Raw genomic sequence first — 27,842 nt, 5'->3', positions numbered from 1 at the left:
ACTAATAAATTAATTTGAAAAATTTAAAGTGATGGGGAAACTGATTAAAAATCAATAAGCAGTTGAAAAAAATCAACATTTCTATAATTACAAAGGACCAAAGGTTTCAATGTTTTAGTTTATTTTTGTTATTTATTCATGATCATCTAGTACTTTCTGTTTAAATACATTTGAATGACAATGAGATCTGCATGTAATGTTTAAAAAAAAAAAGTATAACACTGGTATAAGGCAGATACAGTATCACTGTTTTCAACAAACTTCACGATACAGTACAATGATAAACAGTCCAGAAAGTTTTTAACTTAGTCATTGAAATTGTGCAAGTGATGAAAAATGTAGAAGAAGTGTGATTCTGACAAAAATCTGTCTTCTATCTATCTCTAACTGAACCAGATGTGTTTCAGCAATCTATTGTGAATTTCTCATATTCATAAAGATATGTCATTGAAATTTGTATATTTTTGCCTGTACATTGTGTAAAGTGACATTTACAAAAACAATCTTGGGTAAATAACAGATAATAACAGCTAATTTCATTATGTTAACACTTTAAATTTACATGATACACCAGTGTAATACTAAGTATTATTGATTAATTCACAGCAAAAAACCAACACACCCATTCATCCTATAAATCTCCCTCGCCGTCACTACTCTGACTTCATTTCTTTTCAGTATTGTTTGGTTTTGGTCACAGTCAGTTAATTGCAGTAAAACACAAGCAAGGCATCACCAAAACTACACTGCGCAATACAAAAGTGGGCCAACAAGCTCCATGGGTGCCTTCCTCAGTGCAAAGATGAACTTTGATTATTTCAACAACTGTGGAGTTGAAATACAAAAAAAAAAAAAAAAAATCACAGCTTGTGAGGATAAATGTGATTCATGGCCGGTAGGGCATATCCAGTTTGGGGATTTAACAGAGGAAAGGAGTAAGGATATGGGTAAACAGTAGACCCAATGAGAGCAGAGTGAGCTGGACCCACTGGTATATGACGGTACATTAGCTGGGACTGAGGTAGTCTCATTCTGCTGGGGAGGAACATAGAGTGTAATGGAGGCTGGTGCCGAGAGTCTCTCCCTGATTTATCGTAGCTTGACAGGATGCATGACACTGGCAGCGGGGTGGTGGAATGGGACAGATTCTGCTGAGCGGGAGGAACTTTTTGTAGCATTGTCCTGGATTTCTCCCTCTTCTCTGTCTGATAAAGCCACGGAGCCATGTTGTTCAGCTTCTTGGCACAAGTCAGAGGGTCGTCCTGGTGCGCCAACCTGTTAGGGTGAATTTTATAACTTGGTCGAATAGGAGCGGGCCGCAGAAGCTGCACAGATTTTGGAATAACTTTGGTGAAACTAGACATAGATGTTGCAGCACAGTCAGATTTCTCAGGGAAAGAGGCGGAGGGGTGGTAAGGATGGGGGAAATATTTGCCACTCCCTTTGTGGAATGGCTTCCAAGGACAGTCTTTAAATTGGTTTTTTATTGAGTCAGTGGTCAGTGATTGGGAGCTGACATGAGAAACGTCTTTATTCAGTCGTGTAAGATCTTTGGAACAGCTCGCAGACTTGTTGTCCTCTCTATGGTTGGGTGTATTTTTAACAGAGCTGGAACAGTTTTGACTCAGTTCTGAGGTTGATGCAGGATTATCTTCGTTTCCTGCCGGACCGTCCTCTGATGAAACAGAGAGAGGGGAGGGGCTGCGGGAAGAGGAGGAGGATAAAGGGCGCGGGGAGCCATCAGAGGAGTTGCAGTTCTGGCTGGAAGAAGCCCGGGCTGGAGACTGGGAGCAGCAGATGACGGAGGGCCTTTCTTTATCTTCGCTCTGTGGACTCGGGGGCAAGTTTAGGCTGGCCTGAGCCATTCGCTTCTTTTTCTCCAGAGGCGAGATGACCTCTCCAGCAGCAGATGCTGGTGTCGTAAGGCACTGAGTAGTCCAAGGGCTGGATGTGGGCACCGGGAGAAGGTAGAGAGAAGGACAAATCTCAGTGGGGGCTCTGCTTGGCTGAGAGCTGTCTGGATGGTGTCTGTCAGAGGTGGCAGCCCAGAGAGCAGTGTGAGGATGCATCACTGCTTCACTTTGGCAGGCAGCGTCTGGACTCCTCTGGGTGAGTATCTATGAAATAACACAGGGGATGTTTTAGAAAAACACTATATGCACTAAAAGTGGAGCAGAAATTCTTCTCTTTTTTTAGACTATTCATCAGAGGTACAATATATGTTACCTCAGAATCCATCTCTCTATCCGACTGTGTCCTTTTCCTCTTAACCTCAGCCTTGTTGACCTTGCCATCCAAATTTCTCTTATAGGGCTTCCGTGGTTTGCTCAGTGGCAAAGGTTTGTCTTCCTCTCCTTTTATGTGTCTTTCAAAGGGCAGCACAAGCCTAAGGAAATACATTTTCTGATTATGAATCATCTGACTTGCTGATTGAATGGACATGTTGGTCGGAAACAGAATCATCCTCACCTCTCATAGTGTCTGCGGGTGCAAGTAGCAGCACTGGTGCTTCCTGGACTTCCTCCCAGCTCATCATACACTTTTTTCCAAAGACGCTGTGCCGTCACCTGTTGGTTAACACAGTGGAAAATAATGCACATTTAGAACAGCTAAAGTCCATAATTGCTCCAATAATCTTTTTTTTTTTTTTTTAACATGTGAGAGGAAAGGAAGAGTCAGAGGCTTGTCATAGTGATACATAAAACGAAAAGGCTCATGGTCTCTTCCCTCACAGGGCTGCTTAAGGCCCAAAGGCCACCAGAGGCCCGTAAAATGAGAAAAAAAAATCTTACTTTTGAGCTGAAATCGTACTGAATAGACAGTGTTTGAAGTCTAAACAGGTTCACTTATTTCTACATCTCTTAATTTTTTTTAAATTTAAATGTCTTTAGTTGTTGTGTTGCAAAGTTAACTTGCCTCTGTAGACTGCAGACATTTGGTTCCAAATTGCATCAAGCGCAGTGGGCCCCACTGTGCCTGCTCTCAGGTCTAGAGTTAAAAGTGTTTTTAAGGAAGGGAGATGGCAGCTTAAATGCCATGAGTGCTGGTTTTCAGTACTGAAAGAACACTTTCATTTTTAAATATATAACACGCGTAGGCGGCTTAAATTGTTGTGTTTACACCCAGGGACACGGTGATGGAAGAGGTGAGGGTCAACTCTGTTCAGAGCCCTGCCTCTGCTCTAGTGCTATTTCAATATGAGTTGCACTCTCAGGCAGAACTTGTCACACTGTGTCATCATCAAAGACAACGCTTTACGTGTGGTGATGCACTGACAGCTCAGAGGCCTAAATGTCCTCCGGTGTGGTGAAAAACCACCGCAGAGCAGGACCTGACCTATCACACGTTTTCCACTGAGAAACCAGTTCACACAGCCAATCGACTGCGAACAATAGTCAAATAAAGAACTTGTACTCACTAAATCGTAGCCCCCACGTTTCTCAACCGCTTTGTAGATCTTCCAAAGATTAACTGAGAGTGGAAAAAAACACACATGAGGACCGAATTATTCTCATTCTAATTCCATGTGAATATTTTGTTCATTCAACAGCAAACAGGAGGCTAATGAAGGTTTACTCACTCTGTTTGAATCCCAGGTGTGGGATCCTTTCTATGGGCGAACCTTTGTCCTTCATAAAAGAGTGCAGACTCGATACAAAAGCCTTCTCCTCCATCTGCACTAGACTGGGCCTCACCTCTTCCTCACATTCATTCGTAGAGTCGTGAATCTCAATAACGGGGGGAGAAGCCTGCAGCAGGGACAGAGAACATGCGTAAGCGTGTGTTCTGCGTCAAAAACCAAGCAGCTCCTGTCAGTGTGACACGGTCCACTGCACTGATAATGGAAACTGTGTTTTACAGTTGAAGGTATTATCATAGGTGGGAAAAAGATGCACACAGTCATCTCGTAAGACACAAATGCTGAAATGAAACATCAAAATCAGAGTAGGGTTTTACCGCTACTTTCAATAGACAACCGCTACACATCCTGTCTGGAGAGATAGCAGCAGACTTGTGGGGTTTTTGGTCTAGAGTTGTCAGTCACTTGTTTCACAAATGTCACTTTGAAAAACAAACATAAGCCATAAGAAGGAATTAATAAATAAAGTGTTGAAAACAATATGAACTAGTGACTGGTGACAGATGACAAACCGAATGGTGAAAAAAAAAAAAAAACTGCTGTTGCATGTTTTCTGTTTTTCTGCAGAACATGTATCAGTTACTTTGAAGAAGATTTTAAAATACCACAAAATAAGGATGTATCAAGTGTTACAACCCGGACTACCCAGAACTCAAATGCAAGAAATTGACAATGTCACTATTTGTGGTTTGCAAGAAAGCAGAAATGAAACAATGAAGGCATGCAGAATTAAAATCATCAGTTAAGTGCGATTTCAAGAAGAGAAGTGTAAAACTACCAAAACATAAGAAGGGAAACTGTTGATAAAACCGTTTCTCTATTTTAACCTTGATGATATTCTGAGTTCCATTTTGAGATTGTCCTTTTGAGACAACATGGCGCGAACACAAGCTGAAAACGTAACCTTCTTGTTTTGTGATGTGGTGTTGAACTGTTTTCACAGGAACAATATTAAAGCTGAAATCACACTTTGCCTCTGCGTCGATCAATTTTGATAGATTTCCTGTCAAAACACAGACGGCGATGGAATAATGTCAATATTTTACTTTGAATCACCAGACGTAGAAGCTGCTGCTTTATTTCTGTGGTAGTCATTGTACAACAAAACAGCTCAAGGTGGTTTCATATTGAATCAAGTTCCTCTATGCGGTTCCTGGTTCCGAGAAGTAGGCCTCTAGAGTGAGTAATAGTGAAGGTGCAGGCCTCTAACCAAGATAGCCCCGACTGAGTCACAGTTCAGCAGCTCCACACTGCTGTTCCCAGCCACCAGCCGACACCTCTGACTTTCCACTGTTATTGTGTCTCAGCCAGGAGAACAGCTCGACGAGGCAGATATTTTTGTTTGTATTGTTTTCAAGATGTGATGTGAGATGTGTGAAAATGTTATTTCCAAGACCTCGTTTCAATTTCCTGTATCTCCAGGGTGAGAAACTGGTTGATAAATGTGCAAAGCTGAATCCAAAGTGATGTGAGGGTGAGAGCTACGGCAGGTGAAACGGCAACATTTTTGCTGGGGATCTCGCATAAAAATTCACTGGTATTCACAAAGCGATTATTTACTTTCGGTCACTGATTCACATTCATCTGATTCACAAAACTTTCAGGTTCATGCGTCAGTGGTTGCCTACAGGAAACGTCTGCACTCTAAGCCATATTCTGAAGCCTCTTCACTGCAGATCTCACCCTACACCAGACAGCGAATATTGTTGTGAAACATTCAGTTGATTTCCACTAAGTGAAATCTTTTTTTTTTTTTTTTTGGAAAACCGTGTGGGCGCTGTTGATGTCAGTGTGTTGATATGTGACTCTCGCAATGATTGTCAATGGCGTGCTGGATCGATGCTATCGGCAGGCCAGAAGTCACCACAGAAACCACCAGGCTTTCAACTAACATCAGTCTTGGAAATTTGATGAGCTAATTTGTGTTTCTCATATTGTACCTCTCATTTCAGTTACCAGAATAGTGGCTGTGAGGACCTCCTGCAGTTTCAGAATGCAGTGAAATATTGTGGTGTGCGTGCATTTCGAAGGCCTGGCAGAATTCAAAGCAGAATCACTTATTCCTTGTTACTCATTTCACAATCTGCCATCAAGATGAAACAACTGTACACACACAATCAGCACTTCAAAAAAAAAGAAAAAAAAAAAGTTTGCCACTATCTCAAATTCTCTAAAAAAGGGAAATGAAAACACGACACATAACTCATTCTTAGTAGTCATGTCTGTAGTCACTGATTAACTGTAACTGATGGAAATTGCCCAGCTTGCTACCAGAAGGCCAACTGACATTTCATCAGCAGTGACTGGCGGTTAGTACCTGGGTCATCGTCCCCTTCTCTTCATCACTGGCTGCTGTTTGTTGTGACGTCTCACTCTGGTCCTCTTGAGCTACAAAAACATACATCACAGGGACAAAGACATTTACCACTTAATTCTCTTAGAGACTCTGTGAATTTGAATTCAGAGAACCGCGGTGAAGACACAGAGTACTTCTTCATTTCAAGAAACATTATGTGTAGCAATGCACAGTCTAAATAGACAAACACGTCTGATAAAAAAAAGTATTAAAACAGAAGTTTTAGTTCCTATAATTTCTCGAATGATGAGATGATCCATCAGCACAAAAAATTGAAATCTGTAGAACATATTGTCAACTGAGTCTGATATAAAACCACAGGTTGCAAAACCACTTCCTGCTCATGAACATAACCGCCTATATGCTGCACTGTATGATATTGTAACACATCAACTACAGTATTTTAAAAACAGTGCGTATAATATTAGTATTAGCAGTGGAATATAATGTATTGAGAATCTTATTTCTATGTCTTAAAGGTTTTGATCTTATTTTTATTGTTTGCTTGTATTTTGTTTTTGGGTGGTGGTGTGTGTGGTATGTGTGTGTGTGTGTGTGTGTGTGTGTGTGTGTGAAGGTTGGGAAAGTTGTGTGGGGGGAATAAAACAAATGAAAAACGGCAAAACAATCGCAATGAAATGTAACCGTGAGAGTGATGAATGTCATTCTTCACAAACTGTCAGCTCACTACGTCCTAGCCCCTCCACCCACAGTGATATCACAACCAATATGCTTCTCTTTTGAGATCACTTATTTCCTGTGCTGCGGCTTGAACCTTTAATTCTGCTTTCAGTAGCCTCTAACTTCTCCATTTCATGTGCTGAAGAAATAGTTCTTGATGTATTGTTTCCAACATTCAACTGTTTCTTTATATGGGTCTTTAACTGTGTGTATTAAAGCTTGTGTTAAAGCTTGTGTTGAAGCTTGCATTTGCAGCGGTGTATTTGTCTCAGTCAAATTTTTTGCGATAGACAAATCTAGGCTTGTTTAAGTAAATAAAGTTAAGGTTACTAATACATTCTTTATAAATACATACACAATACTTTGTTTCACAAATGAATGTACATTCATTTACTTTTCAGAAGCAGACAGTTTTTTCATATTTTGTAAAAAGACATTTAAAGTGTTAATATTCTTCAACTTCAGTAGTATACTACAGAACGATACGGTATTGAACCTGTTGCTGTAAGTACATAAAGCGGTTTGTATGAACAGTATCTGACTTCAATAAAGATAAAAATAAGTCTCACCCATTTCCAGAAGTTGTCTTCTAGTCTCCGGCTCGACTGTGTTTTGTGACATTAACTCATGCGGCACCCTCTTCAACTCCACACCTCGAAATAGGAAGGTGTACTCCACAGGACAGTTTCATTGGTTGACTGATGGCACCGCAGCAAATGAGCCTGGGAGACTCAAGTTTTTTTTTTTTTTTTTTTTTTTACTTGAGTCTCAGAATGTCTGTTCTCTCTGTTTCATCTCTTGGCTTTCAGACAGAAAAAAAAACAACAGCTGTATTTAAATTGTTTGAATTTGTTTGAGCGTGGATCAAACCAATTTCAGCAGAATCTGAATTTCTACAGAAAACTGTATTTGATATTATTTAATTTCTGATGAGAAGTCCTATGTTCACAGTGTTATCAACAACACACAGACTTGTAATGTCATTTCTATTTCTGTATGTATTACCGCAAATTAGATAAGAAAAGTGCATTCAAGAAATGACTACAACTCATTTCTCATTAAGTTCACATGATCAGTGCCGACAAAATAAATGTGGATAATCTAAAATAAGAAGAGACAACAAGAAGGAAAGAGAAGAAAAATGATTTCAAGACGAATAAAAGTGTCTTCCTTCAAGTTTACTATGCATATATTGTTTTTTGTTTTTGTTTGTTTGTTGTTAAAGCCTGGTCACCTTCAGTAAACAGACTTGACTCAAATTCACTAAAATTGCTGAATTTCGAGAAGTGAAAGAAACATTGAGCTGATGCCCAGAATCAATACGACACTTCCCACAAGTCTACATTATGAGAACAATGTATTTTAAGAACCGTTTTCAAATATGGGACTTCTTACTGACAAATGGATACTTACTTCACAGTGACTCAGATAAAGTCATTCAAATCCGAATCATGTGGTTTGGGTTTCTTTTATATTAAATGTTTCATTTCAGTGTTTTTATGTCACTGAAGCTTTAATAGGTCCTATAAACATGTTTTGCTAGTGTAGCATGGCAATTCATATTGTATTCAGTGATACATAAGTATGCATTAATGTGTGTAAAAGAGGCAACACTTCCTGCTGCCACTAAATATTTTCTAAGAAGTAAAACAAGAAGTATTAAACACCCCAATGAATTTGCATCTTGAAAGCATCTCGCTTCCCTTAATTTATTTTTCAGTTTATACAAGATGTTAATTAAAACACAGCAAAAATGGGGATCGTTCAAGAGTATCGGTATTGGTTCTGATAAGAAAAGCAATATTATTTGATGGTGATGTTAGATTATATAAGTATACACATCTAAGTACATCATTTTAAATGATGTTGATTTTTGAGTGCATCATGTTGATTGAAATTAAATTAAAACTTTCAGGCCTGGTCTGGATGGGAGGTAGCAAATAAAGCTGCTACCTAAAAAGAACACAATTTATTTAGCCTAAAAAGTGCCTTCGACAGGATTCACAGATTTAGTTTTGACTCATAACAGTAAACGCCTTCCCTATCAGCTCTCCTTTAGGTAAATGAAAGTTCTGAGACTGTTGCAGAGATTTTATATCTCACATTTTAAGGAGGAAAGGAAGCACCACTTCTTTAAAATAGTATCTATGGACCATAGCCTAAAATACATTGGTTAAAAATATAATGCCAGGACAATGCAGAAGCAGCTTTTTCCACGTGGGATGAGTGGCAAATGGGTAAAAAAAACGGTCATCTTTGTCCCTACTACCAGTTATGAGTCAGAGGGCGTTGTCTTAAGATTTTATGTTCCTTATGGCGGCATACCAGAGGCCTTGGAAAGCATCAGGGTCGAGTTACTTTATATATACTATATTTACAATACTTTTTTTATTCATATTCAATTAAAAGATATATGGTCTAGTATTTTTGAATCATTAATTTTTCACGAGGTCACAATTAAAAGTTATTGCATTTTCCCTCCATTTTCCTTTGGCTGTTCCAGACTGCAAAACTACACACAGTTCATGACAAAAACACTGACGAGCGATGAAGCTGCACTCGACACTATCCACATTTCCTCCGCATGTTTTTGATCTGTTTGAAAAGGGGATGTCCTATTCCTCCATCTGTTGCGGATAGAGTATGACATTTCAAAATGATTAACATTTAAATGTCAAAATAACCAAATATCTACAAACTGTCCAAATCGCAGAGGGATTTTTTTCTCTCGTTTGTTTGACGGATACAAAACAAGTTTTGCTTTTGCTTTTTGAGAATTTTTGATTGTCGAGACGATTAACAAGACTGTCTGCGAAAATGGAAGAAATGTGATATTAATTATGAACACTAAAATGTTCATATATGAATGACACCCTTGGTTACATGATTAGATGAAATACTTGATTCAGTGACATGTAGACGAAGAGAGACTTAATGAGGCAAGAGTGAGAAAAAATTGCATTAAAAAAATCAATTGCATAGATCAGGAGAGCGTTAAATTTGCATTTCTAGGATCACATATTCATACTTCATGTCATACACGAGGCCTTTAGAGGAAATGTATTTTAATTCCATTTAATCGTGACAATATATTTTGCAGAACTCTTGTGAGCAATTCTATGCCAACAACAAATGTGTGGATGATGAGCAAAAACATGGCTTGTGAAAATCCCCAGCTATTCATTTCAGACTTTCACTGACATAAACCTATGAGGTTGAGATGAGGGCAGCACAATGTAAATGAGAACGCACTGGAGAAAATATTGTGAATCCAATACAGAAAAATTTCCTGTCTGAAGTGAGTCACTATCCTGGGAACGATCTGCAAATGTTTCAACTGGCACATAAGATTCCAGTCATGTTGAGAAACTGTCATTCTCCGTTTTGCAAAATCAGGTTTTTCACAATAAATGGGTATAAATATCCTGATCCTGATGTTTTACGGATGAGCGTAAATTTACAGAAATACTTCTGCATCACAATACATCATTATTATTGAGGGCAGAGTGGGAGTTAATATATTTACCTTGACAGTTTCTAGATGGTGTAGGTGTATGTGGAAATTATCCTGAAACTCAGTCCAGATAACAGTTTGACTCATCATCAGAAGCTAATATTAAATTAAATTTGAAAACAATTTCAGTTCAAATATGATTCAAGCTGAGACACAAAATTTGGGAGGAATTAAATGTAGCGTAGGGTTGATAAATGCACTATTCTGGCTATCAATAAAAAAAGAAATCTTATTTCCAGACTTAATGTAATAAAAGCACACACATACACCAAGGCCTGTAAATTTCAAAGCTTAATTGGGGTTTGCACCTGAGCAATATTCAGCAGACCAATAAAAAAAAGCTCAGATGAAATCAATTTTAACATCTCCTATCATGAATATGGAATCTATACATATAGATACATGACTAAGTGAGTGGGTGACGATGGGGCTGTACCACAGTTTGAACTGTGAAAAGGACAAAACAAGTTCAGTGGAGGGAGCGGACACAAATTAACTAAAATCCAGTTTGTATGAACATTGTTTTGTAATAATAAATTAATAAAGTCAATAATTTGTCTGCTGCATCATTTCACATTCACCCGAACTGAGATGTAACTGAAGGATGTGGGAAAGGTAAAATCTGATCTTTCGTGTGAAAATGAAACCTATGCATTAGAGGTGAATTCCCCAGCTGTTGCCTCATTCCAGGAAACTGATTGTAGTGCACATACTGAGTGTGTGTATACGTCTGAGTTCCTGTTAGACCTCTGAAAATCCCTGATGGCTTTCTACGTTATTTCAACCTTTTGCTAAAATGTATGCAGCAGGTGTCATGCTCGACCTCTTTGGACAGATGTGAAAACACAGCTTGTTTATTTATTTTATTATGAAGAATGTCTGTGCATTATAATAGACTCTGGAAAAACAAACATGAATAATGAAATTGATACATGATGCCCTTTTTTATTATTATTTATTTATTCATGATCGATTCTTTTTTTCCTTTTATTGACTGACCTCCGAGCTTTAAAAGAGCAAGAATTCTGTTCCAGGATAAAAACAGTGAACTTGCAACTTGCTGTCAAATGTTCAACTAAAATGTCACCAAGCGCTTTTCAGGGTGTATCACTAAATTCACTTCCCCTCATTATGGCACCACAATAATCACATATGACTCTTAAGAGACCGGCAGGATCCAATCTCTTGAAAAATAATGCTGACTTATATTTTTTTTCCTCTTCAGCTTGTCCCTGAAAAGTTAAATATGTTGAAATGATTTGGTCCATATGAGGAAGGAACTGAAATGAAAACAAACCGTTATATTCTCACAGTTAAAGGGAACTTAACCATTTATGCATTCCCCACTAACAAGTCAACCACCTGGAGCACAGCAAACATGATCTGTTTTTTTTTTTTTTAAATATTCACTTCAACCACAGTCAGATCAGTACTAAAACAGGGTCTGTAATTCACACAGGTTGTAAGTCACATTAAAAAAAGGAAATTCAGTCTGCTGGTAAAGAAAGGCAAAAACAAGGCAAAAGATTACACTGTAGCTGGTACCACTATCTTTGAATTTTTTTTTTTTTTCCTGAAATGTGCAGGAGCATTTGCTACAAGTAACAACAAAATAATACCTGAAAAAGAACTGAAGTCACTTTGTAAGGAATGTGAACTAGAAATACTATTATTGACTTTAAGACTTAACAAAGGCTGATATCGTACTGCATCACATCTAAAAGGTAAAGAGATTTATTTTTGGGGGAAGTAAGAGGGAGTTTCGGTCGGTCTGTTGGTCTTCCCTAAACTATGCCATCAGTTGCTTACATCAATAATTTAATGGAATTGCTTTCTTGAAATGTGGAGAGATTTCAAAAGCTTCTGGCCCACGATTACCATCTGTTCATTGGTCCATGATGCGGAGGCTCATTTGCTCTGTTTCAGCCTGATCAGCCTGATCACTTGTGTGCGAGGACTGACTTTGCTGTGTGTTGTTTTACTGCAGAGGTCCTCCGGGGCTGCCAGTGTGTTGATCTGTGTAGGTTGGGGTGGGGTGGTGGTGGTGGTGGTGGGGTTCGCGCTGGGCTAGATAAGCTCCACGTAATTGGCTGGGAACATTCCAAAATGGCCATCTGGACCGTAGCCTCGCCACCAGCCCTCGTCTATCATCTCGATCCCGGCGATGATGTCGTCGGGATCGAACGAGATCTCTGTGTCATCAGCTGAATGAGAAAAAGAGCAGTGAACATCAGCAAAGTTCAAGTATAATGTACATTTTCAAACAATGTAAACAACGTTTAATACCCATTTTAGGCAGAGGTTCATTAGACTATTCCTATCCTGAAAACAATACAAACAACCAACTACTTTGTGGTATCTAACTAGAGTATCTAAAGTAACATAACACTAAATATACATTTTTGAGTTAAAGTAGCAATCTCAAAGATCTGTTTTATTATCTTTGGTGATGGTAAATGCAGGTTTGTTTCATCACTTCAATCAAACACACATCACTAACTTTGTTATAGTCATTTGTGTTCCTTGGGATTTTGCACATTTGAGTCATACCATAAAATGCAAGGACTTTCTTAATTTCACCAGTGTGTCATAGGCTCAATCAACATTGTGTTACCTAATTTGGTGATACACAGTGACTTAAAAGACATATATATAAAAATCTGTGCCACTTTAACATCATCTATGTGCAGTCACTTGATAACATAAAGCTATTCTGTTCTCATGACCTCTATGAAATCTGTGAAAAACCTACAGTTGTTACCACTAGTTACAGTGTTGGGGCAAATTTTCATCCTTCCGACCCCTCAGACATCCCCTTTTCTGTCACTCTCCATTGCCTCCGCTGCATCTGCTGAAGCCTCACTTCACTGTTGCTGCTTTTTCTGTCACCCAGTATAAGTCAAGAGTGAGCTGGTACCAGCCGATGTAGATGATAAAACGAGACATGGCAAATGTAGCAAAGAAACTAGCACGACTGAAACCGGCTAAAACAGTCAGGTGTAGATAGTCATGGACACCAGTCAGAGCTTTGAGAGGGGTGGGAGTGTTTTGACGGTTGTGGGGTTTTTTTGGGGTGTGGTGCTTTTTGTGAGCCTGGATTTAAATGCATTTTTTGAAGTTGCGGAGGGGGCACGTCCAAGCTGAAACTGGGTATTAAGTTGCCCATTGATTCTTATGTTATTTGCCTGACCACATATTGGTTAATAGCTGTTATGGTACGGTGATAAAATAAATAAATAAATAACTTACCAGCTTGGTAGTCATATAAGGCTCTGGCACAGATGCCTCTATCTGAGGTCTCCTCAGCAGTTACCTCATCTGAGTTTTTCTCCTCCACCTGGGAGAGAAATGAGGTCAGGTTATGTTTCAGAATTGATTCATATGATGGAAGAAAAGCCTCCTGCTGAAGGTAAGTAAACAAACAATCACCTGAGCGGGCTCTTCCTGGACATATGATTTGGCAGCGGGTGCCTCCTCTGAAAAGAGAGATCAATGTCAGTAAGATTGTATCTGAGCTGAGCTGTGTATCCACCAGCAGGTGGCAGCAGCAGCTGATCCTGACAGCGCAGTTTAGCTGGAGGGAATCATACAGTTTGTTCTTACATCAAACTGCAAAAACATTTTCGTAAGTGCAGATGGAAGGGTTGGAAAGCTGATGTTAACACTGAGGCTGATGCTGTGTGAAATGGGCCCCACCTTTCTCCTGCTCCTGTGGGGCTGCCTCCTGCTCATCATACTCACACCTGGACTGTCCATCATCCACATCAGGCTCTTATCACCCAAAACACAAGCACAGACATGCATATACACAGAGGAACACATCCACAAGTCCACACAGGCTGACAAACCAACCACCGGGGGAATTCTTTTCAATCGAGGAGAATTAAAGCAATAATCTCTACGTTTCTTAGAAAAACAGAAAGTACAACGAATGGAAGTTTGACTCATGATGAAATTGATTATAATGATTACAAGGAGTATGAAGATGATGACACACAAGAACAGCAATTAGAAAATGAAGCATGGCGCTTTTAGTCAAGTATGAGACTGTGTCACCCAGTGTATTAATTCTTTGTGTATATTTGTGTGTGTGTGTGTGTGTGTGTGTGTTGTGTAAAGCTCACACCTGTGGCACGGACAGGAGAGGCGGTGCCTGCTGGCACAGGCGAAGCTTGACGCTGAGGTGAGCTGGCTCGCTCAGATTCATACGCTTGCTTAGACAGAAAAGGGCTTTGCAGACGCCCTGAGCAGAGACACACATGGAACCCCCAAAACATGCAAAATATGGACGAGAGAGAAAAAAACAGAGCAGACAGGTTGAGCAGAAAAAGAGAAGACACCATGATGGAGACACAGTGTTAAGTATGACTATGAGACAACTAGACAGTCTGGTGGAAAGTTAAAAGCTCTGACAAAGGATGGCGCTGGCCTCTGGAGAAGTCCCCAGTTTGTACCCATCGCTACCTGAGAAGGGGCTAAGAGAGCCTGGCAGTAATGCAGGAAAGGCTGTGACATTTAAAGCAAATAGATTTATATGATGAGGTCACTGTTCACGCTTGGGTGATACCTGGCTGGGGGCTAGCAGGGGCAGCAGCGGGGACGTCTGAGTCACTGGGAGTTATTCCCCTCTCTCTCTGCTTGAACATCTCTCTGGGATTCAGAGCACGCTGAGAGATGAGAGAAGCTGCCTCCTACAAAAAAAAAAAGATAACAAATAATATGTACAATAAGCATTAGATGTCCACAGGTTATTAATAATGTGTTGCTCAGAGATTTCTAACAGTGTATTATGGAAAGAGGCCATGCAATAAAGACCAGAAGAGAAGAAGAAGATATGTGTTAGGTTGAGTGTCAAAGGGTTCACTTTCGATTAGAAAGAGACAAACGCTTGTCTTGAGGTAGGCAAGAAAAAGGAAAGCAATTTGCCCAGAAGAGATCACTTTCAGAAAGGGGAACTCACATTGGCCTTCTCCACTGATTCACCTCTCTTGACTGCTTTCCTTTGGGCTGCCTGGTTCTCCTCCTGATCCTCCTGATAATGTTGATATCAATGTTGACACTGCTGACACTGGCTACCTTCCTGACTGTTTAAGTGTTTACAAGACGCGTGCGCTATTGAAACTTATTTAACTATCAACACAATCATAGAAAAGTGGGTTACAGTCAATATGAAAGTAAACTTCGCACCAATCCACATTCACTCTCACCTCACTCGCATCAGTTCCTTATGTTCCTGACGAGTTTCTTCACAGTTGAAACCCCATTTACTCAAAGTGTGATCTTGTCAGACAATGAGACACTCACCAAATGTTGTTTCTCCTGATCTCTACTCTCAGCTTCCTGCTGCTGCTGGTACTTCCTATTAAACAAAAGGCCATTTAGACGACAGAGGAAATGTAATTTGAACCTTTCAACTGATGCTCCTGCAAACCGGTCTCGACCGGTGTGCACTTCTTCAGTTGCTACCTACTTTTGTTGCTCGATTTGAGAGGCCCTCTCCTTGTCCCTTTTGTCCCTCTGTGCTGCCTCCTTGGCCTCTCTGTCTTTCCTCTCTCTCTCCAGATGCTGGCGCTCCTCCTCTGCCTTGCGCCGCTCCTCCTGCCGGCGTTTCTCCTCTTCTTTCTAAAAGGCCAAACAGACCAGCAGGGTCAGCTTTAGTTTACCATCGTGCAAATATATTTGTCATTAAAAAAAATTTGACTTCACAACTGTTTATCGTAAAAAAATTACAGGGTGGAAATCCACTCTCTAGGCGCATCTTTGACAGGTGTGCTGCTGAGCAAAAACTGCAAACAAAAAGGTGGAGTTACAGTCTTTTGCTGACTATGCTTAGATTGTTGATGGATAAAAACTACCTGACTGTTGTGTCAGATGTTTCAAAACTGCAAACTCTTGCAATATTTTTAAGAGTTTCAATGAAAGTTGAGAGTTGCAATTTCAATGAGTCAATGATTCAAAAACATCTTACATAAAAACACATTTTTCAGGAAGTGACTTTTTAGAGCAGCTTCAGGTTCTCTTCACTGTCTCAGAGGTGAAGCTGAAGTTGGCAGTAGCTTAATGCAAGTTCAGGAGCCTACCTCTGCCTGTGCCCAGAAGGTGTCTTTATTGGTCTTTCTGATTTCCGACATAGCGTTGGTCTTCTGGTACACTGAGCCCTACAGGAAGGAAAAATATCTTTAATAGGATTGTGTAAACATGTCAAACTAGTTTTACGTAATTATAAAAAATACAGCAGTTTACAAAAGTCCTATGACTAATTCTTACTCAAAACTGAAATATCTGATTGGAAAGGTTCTCTGTAACTGATATACCATCATTTAAACAGTTGACATAGTAGCACATTATGTGTTTTTGTTAGTAGCAGAAGTTGTTTTAATCTTTAGGAAAGCGCTAATCTTTTCCACAACTACACTCAGATAAGAACCAATGGTTACCTTCTCTCATAATGACTGAGCAGCAATTTCAACTTTTTCCGCTTCAGAGTGTTTGAAACATTGTTTTCAATGGTAGAAATGCTGGCTTAGTGTGAATGGAAGGCCGTAATATAGAGAAAAAAAAAACACTAAGACATGTCACTCGTAGTGACGTTTTGAGATTAAGGAGCCTGGTTATGATCTGGCCCAGTGCTTATCTTTCTACCGACCAAGATAAGCAAACAGGGGTGCATACCACAGGACCCTGAGGACCGCTGTCCTGGAAGCGGCTGGAGGCTTCTTTGTGGAAACTGTAGTTTGCTCCCGAGGCTTTAGCCACTTTCTGCACTATCGCTTCAGGTTCCACATCCTCATCAGCTCTGGCGTTTATTGTGACATGGGCCCCCTGAAAAAGCAGGATATAAAAGCTGATTTAATACAGAGTCAAACAGAGAAACACCTAAAGTTGGTATCTTGGTTCATGCATGCACCACCCAGCAGTTTGTTTACATGCGCTGTCTGCTGGTATGATATGAATGACATTGACACAACTCACAAAGCTACTGTATTATTCCAACAATGCCTGCAGCATGCTGTACACTATTTTTCTTTATTGTTTTCTTTTTTTATTTGAGCCCTGCTCAAAGCCATCATTAACATGCCATTTAGCACACAAATGACCTCCTCTGTAACCATAAACAGACTGCAGTAGAAATTAAATGTATATTTAAACTACACTCAGAAATGAGAGTACTGTTACCTTAAGAAAATTGGCCATGGCACTGACGTGATTTGCACATATTCCTTTCCTGGCATCTTTCACTCCTTCCCCAGTCTGAAACACAAATTAATTATTCCACAGGCTCAAGAATGGCCACAACAAAGCAGACAAAGGAATGAACACTAGTTGAGCGTAGCACTAACCCAGTTGATGAGGACATATTTAGGCAGGCCAGAATTTGGATCTTGGACCCGGCAGAAAGCGTACATCACTTTTCCACTGTTGAGTTCCTCAACCAACTCCTCCAGTCCTCCATCTGATACATAAACATTGTGGAAAAGTCAAATGGTTACTGTGGTTGGTTGTGTAACAGCGGACATTTCTTTCCTCTTACAAATGATGGGGTGAGACAGCAGAGGCAAGCAATCCTTTTGTGCTGATATTCCAGAACTGCAGCTGTATGCTGACAATGAAATTCCTGAACACATCTGATAATATCGTGTTGAGATCATAAAAACTTTCGCACAACATCTACTCACCCCCTTTTTCTGCCAGGCGGATGTCATTACTGTTTCCCTCATAGGTGAACAAGGCCCTGGAGGAAACACCGGATTAAGGATACAAAAATACCTCCTTAAAACAGATCACACAGATGGACCGAAGAGTAGTTGCTCCAGCGTCGATATGCATCATTTCACACTTAACCAAACAGCAGATGTTTTGTAAACACAGTTTAGGCTGTTTTCACACAAGATACATTTTACAGTTGTAGTAGGGTGGTATAAATATACTAAAGTGTAGTTTTGATCACACTTTAAAACAAACATACCAGTAATCTTTACAGGTTGTGTGTCAGACAGACTTTTCCTTACTGTTAGATGCCCAATGAAAGTAACTGGGGATTAGCAGCCCGACACAGACTGAGTCAATGCCGGGCCATTTCCTGCAGAAAATGCCCCAGCATTCCTGCGTCATTTTAATTAGCATGGAGGAAGAAGTGGAGAAGTCTTTGCTTCTGTGCTCTTCAAGTGGACATACAAGACTTCCACTTGATGACTGGGTAGACCAAGTAGCTTTTTTTGAGTTAGATATGTGTTAAGAAAATACCAGTTAACCATATTCATCAAATTATGATGATGACATGCACTAACTAAAATGTGACAGGTTTAGATAAGTTCTTCGGTAAATTGTTTAGGTAAGTCTATAAATTACTTTATGGCCATTTTGTAGCTGTTATTGATGTCATTTCTGACTATTAGGAAGTAAAGCTATAATTTAATTGCAAACAAAGAAGGCTTTTTTTTTTTTTTTTTTTTTAAATCATAGTTACAAATAATATCTACGGCCTTTAGGTCCTATTTCATAGAAAATCACTGATGCATTTATGATTTAACCTCAGTACTACATAGAAGAATGATCATTTGACCTGTTCACATACACCTACATATTACAATAACGATTAAATCTCTAATTGGGATGTCAGTTTCAGAAATAAATAAATGGGATATAGTTTATCCTTTCACTATTAGATAAGTGGAACTTGCTCATACTGAAACTAGTTACTGCAAGATCACTTACTCCTTTTTTTCCCGTCAGCACCATTTCAGGTTAGAAAAGAATTACAGTGAGAGCTAGTTGTTGGGTTCATAGGTGATGGCTGTCCAATGCTGAGTGAAGAATGTCAAACACTCAGAAGAGAGACACTTTCAGGGTGAATATGGAGCCAGCAGGTCTCCCTGGGCAATTACTCTTTGTGATTAATTAATTAATTCAGGTCATCATTAAACACTGCAGCTGTCGCCAGCAGGTTTAATTTGAACCTCAAGGCGAGCAAGTTACAGTACAGTACCCCTGTAACTCCAGGCAAGGTAAAGAGGAAGTTCCTTGATCTGACTTTCGCATATTAGTCATATTTAACTTTTGATGTCTTACCAGGAAGTGGGTGAGGTAGCTAGCAACTTATTCATTCAATTTCATGACAGACAAGCTTATCAAAAATATAAAAGGCATGCAAAACATAGGGATTAAGTGCTCATACTGTTAGTGCGCCCAGCTAGCATTAACTAACCATATTACTAGCTTATCAGTTAGCTCATCTTTAACGTTAGTACACATTAGACTGGCAATAAATGTGAAAAAGCTAAACGCCCATGTAAACAAAGCCAACTTTGGCTAACGTTATTGCTCATTTAGCGAGTAAAAAGTCTGCTGTGGTTAACAATGTGCCATTGGGTCACAGGGAAAGTTTATCTAACGTTAGGTTAACGTTAACTTAACTACTTGACGACTGACTCAGTGCTAGCCAACACTGCAGCTAGAATAATGCCTCCTACACATCGCTAACACTGTTTTTGAAATGCTGCTCCTTACCAGTCGGTGTTGGATTTTTCATCTACCACTTCTTTATATGCAGCTGTCAATGCAGGGCCATTTTTGCTGAGGTTAACTGCCATCGTTATGGTGAGTACAGCTAGCCAGCTAGCTATCCGGGATGCGCCCTTCCTACTGGGAGGAGTGGCGATGATGCTGACTTTCAGCTGTGCAGGAAGCTAGTTTAGCTAGTGGCTACAGCTCAGGCAGGGTAGCTTCAATAAGTGTAGCGCGACGCTACGAAAGCGCGGAGCTAGTTTGCGGGTTTAAGTATTTTAAACTCGGCAATGAATCTGTGCATCCGATTTGCAAATAATCATTAATATGCAACACATTCTCACTTTAGAAAAGCAAGAGAAGATTAAAGTTCGGTCTGTGTACAGATTGTTGTCTGCACCGCAAAAACCTCGCAGCAGACGTCGTTGAATCAAACGCACCCTAGAGTGCATCTTACAGGTATGTGCTGTTATATGCCAAGAACAACTTTTTACAGTGCTTTTTTGACGGTATGTTGAAAATAAGTTCAACTACAGCACATGTACAATATGTCCATGATTATCTCTTCTTTTCAAAACATAATTTTTGGTTATTTAAATGCACCCAAACAGGACGTCCTCCTCTTTAGACAGCCATAACTACAGCTGCTTCTGGCTCATGCTGCTGTGAAGTTATTACATCTTATAATAAAGACAAAAGAAATGACTGCAGACAACGGTAAACCAAGATGAACTTTATTCATATGTTATGACAAGGTCAATAGTTATCTTGTGTAGGCTATGTGAGGACATATGGACGTTCATGGTGGCAGTTCAAGCACACATATTCCAAATTTTAAGATGCATGAAAGCTGGTCCTGCGTTCTGAGAAAGCGAGGCTGAAATTTTCAACAAAAAATATTGGTACTGTTCAAGCAGGTTTCCATGTCTACTGATGAAATGAATCACCCATTTGGGGGATACAGCCCTGATAGCAAATTTAACAGTTTATGACACGTTCTCTCTATATATACAAAATGAGGGTTAAGGCTAAAATTTTAGTCAGAGGTGTTAGGCAGATGAATTGTAACGAAATCCCTGATATCCGGCAAATGGCTGTGAGAAGGTTCTCCAGAGTGCAAAGCATGCCAAGCTGCCTATATAAACTCTATTGAGCACACTGGACAAAGGAAGTCAATGTAGCATCACTGACATGATGAATTGAGGCTGCATTCAATTGAACAACTGGAAGATACTCGGCTTTCAAATAAATAAATAGCCAGATGAACAAACGACAATGCACAAAAAGTCTGAACTAGTACTAATACACACAAGTTATTTGCAATTGTAGTCTGGCAGCAAAAAGACTTTCACTGCATTTAGAAGATATATTTTCAAAACCTTTTAGTATATACTGTATTTCAGGACAACTTGTTTTGACCATTTTCTCTACAGCAGCTAACAATGATCAAATTCTATATTTGGTGCCTAAACCATAGTGTTAATTCTACAATCAAAGCTTCTAAAACTTTCATGCTTCACTATGAACCTTTCTGGATAAATCCATTCAGTAATGCCTCAATAGCAAATTTTCTTCCCCTTTTGAACATCAAATAATTCCCTTTATATTGGCAGCATCAGCACATTATGAGCCATGATTTAAAAAAAAAAAAAAATCATAGCATTTCCTAACTACTTTATCCAACAGTCACGATGGGTTATAGTAAAACTAATATTACATTATGACACATCACAATCATGTTCAATTCTGGTGACATGAATGAAAAAAAAAAAAAGGCCTAAAACTAAAGCTTTCAAAGATACAATACAAAAGGTCACAAATGTATCACCCAGACAAACTGTTTTACTGTCACGGTGGATTAATAATCCCAAAACTAAAACAAGTCTTTGCAGACTTGATCATGAATATGAATATAAAGAAATGCTGACAAAAACTTCACATCACCCAATATTAAAGCAGGTGAAATTGTCGTGGCAAGTTACTGTATTTATTCGCTTCAAGTAACTAGATGCACATGACTTCAAATTATTACTCGGTTCTGCAAAATGTCAATTCTGATGTCAAGTTCCCCTTTTAAGTAAAAGTGACACCAGCTATAACCAAAGGCCATTTTGTTTTGGAAAAACAGTAGCATGTATGTTTAACAGCGTCATTTAACGGCTGCTCACATCCAAAATGTTGTTCAAAAATAAATGGAAATGGTGACTAAAAGAACTGGAGAGGGATAATAAGGGGAAAAAACCCCTCTCTGTGACAAAATGGCAACACAGACCATCAGGGCCTATATGCATAAAAAACCTCAGGAGTGCTGATCTGTCTTTGATCATTTTGCTTCTTCTGGAAGCATGAGCTATTTTTTTTTTTTTTTTTTTGTTATCTGAACGAACCAGTGAATGTAGATCAGTAATATTTTTTAAGCCTGATGATATGGGCCCAGGTCATTTTTCTCACCATGGGTCACTGCATGTAAAGGCTGATGATTTGGTTAGATACCTGAGTAACTGTACTGAGGAGGAGGCACACAGCTTAGCTATATGCCAAAGAGGAGCTATGTTCATAGCTACACAACAAGGAACAAGTCATACAACAGTAGTATTTTGTGCACTATGGACACCAGCCATTGGTGTTTACTTATACAGGATATAAGGGCAATGACAGCATGTGAGAAAAATGGATGTTGACATTTGCCCTATGGAGCTCCACAACTGTGATGCAAGGGCCAGCTAGCTCTTAATAGCAGCTCTCTAGTGTCTTCAAAACCACTAAATACTGTTGCAGTTTCAAATGCATTGGGTGATAGAGACCAATCCTTCTTTACATCTTTCACATTGTTCCGGGGTAGAGACAGTATGTGCCAACAGATCAGCTGCTGGTAATGGCACCGCACCATTTTGTGTTGAACAGGGAACATTCTGCCTCAATTGCACATATACCGTTTGAAAATAATAACACAGAAAGGCCACTAAATACATGGAAATACAGTAATAACAAGACATCCAGTGGGACACAGACAGTACCTCTGAAATGAAGGGAGAGCCAATCTCCTAAATCAATCCAACATTTAGCTTCTGAGTAGCACAATGATATGACTCTTTGACAGTGAAAATGATGCGCATGAATGGCAACAATGATAGTGATGATCACAATAGCAGGAGAAACAGTTTAAAGTCTGAGTGTGGTGGTATGGGCTGTGAAGAGTTTCCGGTATTCCATATGGGAGTGCTTTAAGGAGCCCATCAGGTCCTGCTCAGCAGATCCATACAAGTCATGAAGGACAGCACATGGTAGCAGCTCAGCACACGGAAAGCCAGGTGGCACTGTACCTCATTGAATCGCTTCCTTCTCCAAAAGATGGGCTGTTGTCTAGTTGTTTTTTTTTCCCTCTGTTGCTCATTTGCCTCAAGTTACAAATCAAACGTGTTTCTTTTGTTCTCATTTGTATTTTGATCTCCCTGGCATTCTCACATTGCATACTTCTGTGTCCATTCTCTTGCTAATTTGTTGTACCTGTAAAACACATGCAAAGTTTAGAAAAAAAGTTTCAGATGAACTTGCAAACCGTGAAGTTACTCTCCAAAAATACTGAGTCAGTACATTCATGTTTTACACTCACTTTTCCCTGTCAGCCTTGTATGTATGGGCGATCTCTGGTACCAGTGGGTCATCCGGGTTCGGATCACAAAGAAGAGAACAGATCGACAATAATACTGTGGAAGAATGAAACAGAACATTGAAGTTAAAGATTACTTTGAGAGGACAATGAGAAGGCTGTGACCTTGAGAAGTACAGGCCACTTGTGTGACTTTGACATCTTTACAAGTCATGACAGTAAAAATAAGACATCAAGAGATACATGACCAAATACCCTAAAATATAATTGATAGTATGGTAGTGCCATTAGAATATATACACCATGTATATTATCAAATATACATAGTGTAATTTTATGTATCCTATATCAAATAATATTAAACTTAAAAGTATTTCAGAACTTCATTTGACGCTGGATTTCTTTTGCTCTGATGTGACTTGTCTTTTTACATTTAAACATAACGCCTAATGTCATGAACCTGACTTGATATGGCATAACACATTATGTCTGAAGGCATGACTTGGGACAAGAGTCTAAAGGTTTAAGACTGACATGGATGTGGGAAAAAGTCAAGTTGTGGAAATACGGGGAATGTGTCGCTATCACTTTTTCACCTGCTGTGAACGGTAAAGCAGCAATACCAGAAGCCATTCTAAAAGTGAGCAGTTTGACTTGCCCACCTAGGTGTAGCTTGTTACATTAACAATGTCTTATTAATGCTTTACACTTACCTGTGGCTGAGTCAGGGCCCTAGTACCTTGCATGTTGGGTCAACATTCACAACTGTTTTAATAAATAAAAATGTCAGCACACTAGTATAAATCCTTTGGCATCCTCTTACCTTTTGATACTGTAAGTGCAGGTGACCATTGCGATCTCAGTATATCCAGACAAATACTTCCATTGCTGTTGATATTAGGGTGGTAAATTTTAGTTGTGAATGCAACCTGTGACAAAACAGAAAAATATGTTATTTTCCAGTGAAGCCAATTACATTGACCACAGTAAAATAAAAGTGAGTCGCTAAGGCGAGATGTATTAGTGCCTCATTGTGTTACACACAAAGAAGACCCTTACTCACTTTGGGGGGTTTGAAGGGGTAATCTGTCGGGAAGTGAATGGTGAGGAAAAACACTCCACTCTGATATGGGCTGTCACTCTAAAGAAATATAAATAGAAACAAGTTGTCAACGGCAATTTCGTTGTTTCTGTTGCATATTTCAATTGGGTTAAGATACAGTGTCACTTACCGGACCCATTATTGTTGCCTGCCAGTGAAACACTGAGAAAAAAAAAAATCGATAATGATTTTAGTGTTGATATCCAAACTCCTGGCACATAATGCCATACTCTCTTGAAAATATATTTATACAAAGCATTCAGATATTTTTTTGTTCAGGCATACACTGATACAGCAATTTTCTAACTACTTACAATCATCTCCAACTGGTCCAGCAGAGCACTGAGCAGGTGGGTCCCTCTGCAGGTCTGATAGTTCCTAAAAAGGTAAGACAATCACAAAATGAATCAGCTTTTATTTTACTGATCAGTCGCAGCATTGTTACAACTTTACTCTTTGTAAGAAAATCACAAACATTTAAATAGTTTCTGTTAAAAGTGGTTATTTTACATCTATTAATATTAAGTACATGTAATATGAAATGCATGAAAACATGAAATATAATTATGTGAGAACCTCATTATTAGACCAATGCACTGTATGTCAAAATGATGGATCATGAATGAGTTATATTTATTTTGAAATAACTTCTTATTAAAAAGAAGTATAGCTTTGCAACAGAGACCATGTCTGGAGCTTAATCCATATAATTTCTGGCTTTATGTGATGTGGGCTAACTTAACTTTGTGGTGGGTAAAGTTCAATCCTAAATTTGAGACAGGTTGAAATTACTACCAGTCTTTTCAGTGGCAGCCATGTTTGCTTAACACTCATGATCCAAGCCTGTTGACATGTAAATGGTGGTTCTCGATTTCATGATCATTTTAGTCATCAGTTTAGCTTTACCAAGGATGCTGACTGTGAAGGTTATAGAGCTCAACAGAAAGAAAAAAATATGTGCTACAGAAATAATCAAGGCAATAAATAAATAAAAATAAACTTGTGTAAATTAGGTATATTATATCAGAAACAAATGTAAACGCTATGGCCATATTCCATTACATACTATTCATGAAATGACAATGATCACAGACAGCGAAACGACGGATGGTTAAAATGACATAAAGCCCGTTATTTAATATCTCTTGAAAGTAAGCCTATCTATTCTGTTATATAAATACACACCGTGGCCTGCTCCAGTGCCCCATTTGCCATTCCATATATGGCAACACTGACACTAGAGTTCAATTTTGGCAACCAGCAAGCAGCTGTCATTCAGCGACTAAACACATCATCAGCTACACTCTCAGTGACCAACCACAAGGATAAAGATAACTGACAAGCTAAGAATTTAACAACAAATCCTGTGCATGTCAACCAATCAAACCAAGGACCAAAGCACATACTAACCTTTGCTAAATAACTGTTAGCCTACGGCTGCACTGCGAAACGACTCGTTTGGTTAACATTAGCCACCTTTCCCAAAGTATCGATAAGGTGCTACGCTACATGTCAGAAAGACAAAGTAAATATTACACACATAAAACGTAGCTCTCAAAACAATGACGCTGTTTGAGTGGTTACTGGTAGTCAGCGTTACTGTAGCAATGCACCAACAGGGCCACCAGTGGTTAGCTCGTCTTTTGTCTGTGCATTATTTAAAAAAGGAGCACAAAAAGCAAGCAAGGCTAAGTCGAGCTACAGAAACGGCTCCACACTGCTATTACCTTCACAGAGGGTCGCAAACTCAGAAAAGTGTGTCTACTATAAGGTATGGCTGGTACACGAAAGAAATATACACTCACCTTCTGAATTCTTTTCAACGCCATTGCTTCAATGGCTATGCTAGCTAGCCTGTCAGCTAACAGTTAGCACTTCACACATAAAATTTGGCTTTTGTGGCCGCGTTCTTCCAAATCTCACTTTACGTACAATCAGAAAATCACGTCTGACATTTAACAGGCTTGGGGCTTTTGGTTCCCAGTACAACCGATGCGGTAAATTGTGTGTTAAAGTCTGATCTTTCTTAAGACTGGCACAGAACAACTGAGGTATTTTGCTGTCTCTCCTCTCATCCCTGCTCCTCTAGGTGCCTGGCAGGCTGTTTTGGGTGATATCGCGATAACTTTCTTTACAAGTCCTGAAGTGGCAAATGCAATTTCCATGGTTGTAGTCCAAAATAAATTATTTAGTTTTTTTTTTTACAGTTTTGACACCATACACTTATCAAAATCAACATTATATGACTCTCCATTATAATGTTAAATAATCACAATAATTCTTATCTAAATTAAATTTTCACATGATAAATTCTATGAATGGAAACTCCATACAATAACTTCCCATAAATTTGCCTACCTATATTTTGGCTACTATATCTGTTCCTCCTCTTTGCCATTTAATCACATTCTGCCAGAGATCAATATAGTTATTTTTGTTTATATTTATAAATAATAATAAATAATAAATATAATCAAGTATTTAAATGAGCATCATGATGAATACATTTATCAATCTTATCATCAAGTTCACAAATAACAGACAGGACGGCAGTGTTAAAAAAAAACATACATTCTTCAATACATGGTTTTAAACATATGTACAGCCTATAACACCCACACAATAGCTGAGGCTGGGTGTCCACAAGATGTCACTATTTGAAAAGAACAAAAACACACACACACAAGAGAGACACGGCCAAAATAGGTGATGAACAGCTTCGATTGGAAAATATTATCACAGTGTCAGTTATGAAACTGAATGTTGTATGCTCATAGTCAGTTTATTAATCTAAAGAATTGCTTTCAAATTATTTTTTCAAGCGCAAAAGTGCATGACAATGGAGCAGCAAAGTGCAATGAAGCCAAACACGTGTATTATTTCCATGTACATAGGAATAAAGAGAAAGACTATAGAATTGTTCATTCAATACCCAATCATTGTAAAGGCATATTCATCTGAGTCAGCTGCATGCTCCGGTTTCTGCACAGCCTTGTCTCGCAAAGCCTCATGAGCTCCCCTTTATATATCTTAAACAAGGGTGAAAAAAGAGCTCTCATTATTTTAGTGAGTATGTATGAATGGGTCGCAGTGTTCATTCTTCTTAAATGGCTGATTCAGTGTCAGGTTGAGGATCCTATCGTCAATGTGACACTGAGAGGGACCATTTTGCGTTGGAAAGCTGAAGATTCCTTCAGATAATATCTTATTGTTTGCTCATCTCTGTGCTCTCAATGACCTGCCTGTCCTCAGGGCCTGCCTGTAATCAGATTCAGCCAGCAGCAGAGGTAGCAGTTTGGGTCTTGTGCAGCAGGGGCCTTGTGTTCTGAGTTTGTCTACTTGGAGAGGCCATTTATCAGCATGAGGTTTTCAGACACAGTCAAGCCCACACTTTGTTGGCTTGAGAAGCTTCAGTTCACAAAGCCTCCCACAGTC

At 39.2% G+C, this 27,842-nt stretch overlaps 3 protein-coding genes across 8 annotated transcripts; all 3 read right to left on the bottom strand.

The window, feature by feature from the left end:
- Nucleotides 1–89: 89 nt before the first annotated feature.
- arid5a (AT rich interactive domain 5A (MRF1-like)) lies at nt 90–7,387 on the bottom strand. The gene is made up of 7 exons (XM_056375464.1): nt 7,247–7,387; nt 5,958–6,028; nt 3,581–3,749; nt 3,419–3,471; nt 2,470–2,567; nt 2,227–2,386; nt 90–2,117 (listed from the first exon to the last, which is right to left on the bottom strand). The coding sequence occupies exons 1-7, from the start codon at nt 7,296–7,298 to the stop codon at nt 861–863; spliced, it is 1,860 nt and encodes a 619-aa protein (XP_056231439.1). The 5' UTR covers nt 7,299–7,387; the 3' UTR covers nt 90–860.
- A 3,652-nt stretch (nt 7,388–11,039) lies between these two features.
- Nucleotides 11,040–19,857, bottom strand: dbnlb (drebrin-like b). 6 transcript variants are annotated; one of them, XM_056376856.1, is made up of 15 exons: nt 19,699–19,857; nt 17,868–17,923; nt 17,532–17,644; nt 17,368–17,442; nt 16,864–17,013; nt 16,272–16,349; nt 15,662–15,813; nt 15,496–15,550; nt 15,152–15,223; nt 14,759–14,882; nt 14,318–14,434; nt 13,888–13,962; nt 13,621–13,667; nt 13,441–13,528; nt 11,040–12,395 (listed from the first exon to the last, which is right to left on the bottom strand). In XM_056376856.1, exons 1-15 carry the CDS (start codon nt 19,779–19,781, stop codon nt 12,259–12,261), a joined length of 1,422 nt encoding a protein of 473 aa, XP_056232831.1. In that variant the 5' UTR covers nt 19,782–19,857; the 3' UTR covers nt 11,040–12,258. The 6 variants fall into 6 exon arrangements, with proteins under 6 accessions (XP_056232831.1, XP_056232833.1, XP_056232834.1 ...); XM_056376858.1 differs by lacking the exon at nt 13,888–13,962; XM_056376859.1 differs by lacking the exon at nt 14,318–14,434.
- Nucleotides 19,858–20,408: 551 nt separating this feature from the next.
- On the bottom strand, nt 20,409–26,509 carry ube2d4 (ubiquitin-conjugating enzyme E2D 4 (putative)). The gene is made up of 7 exons (XM_056376782.1): nt 26,213–26,509; nt 24,722–24,785; nt 24,538–24,569; nt 24,369–24,446; nt 24,129–24,234; nt 23,309–23,402; nt 20,409–23,202 (listed from the first exon to the last, which is right to left on the bottom strand). The coding sequence occupies exons 1-7, from the start codon at nt 26,234–26,236 to the stop codon at nt 23,157–23,159; spliced, it is 444 nt and encodes a 147-aa protein (XP_056232757.1). The 5' UTR covers nt 26,237–26,509; the 3' UTR covers nt 20,409–23,156.
- Between the last annotated feature and the right edge of the window lie 1,333 nt (nt 26,510–27,842).

This window comes from Seriola aureovittata, chromosome 5, assembly GCF_021018895.1.
Source record: "Seriola aureovittata isolate HTS-2021-v1 ecotype China chromosome 5, ASM2101889v1, whole genome shotgun sequence".
Lineage (NCBI taxonomy): Eukaryota > Metazoa > Chordata > Actinopteri > Carangiformes > Carangidae > Seriola > Seriola aureovittata.
The sequence above is the reverse complement of the archived record's forward strand: the minus strand, read 5'-3'. Positions and strand labels throughout refer to the sequence as shown.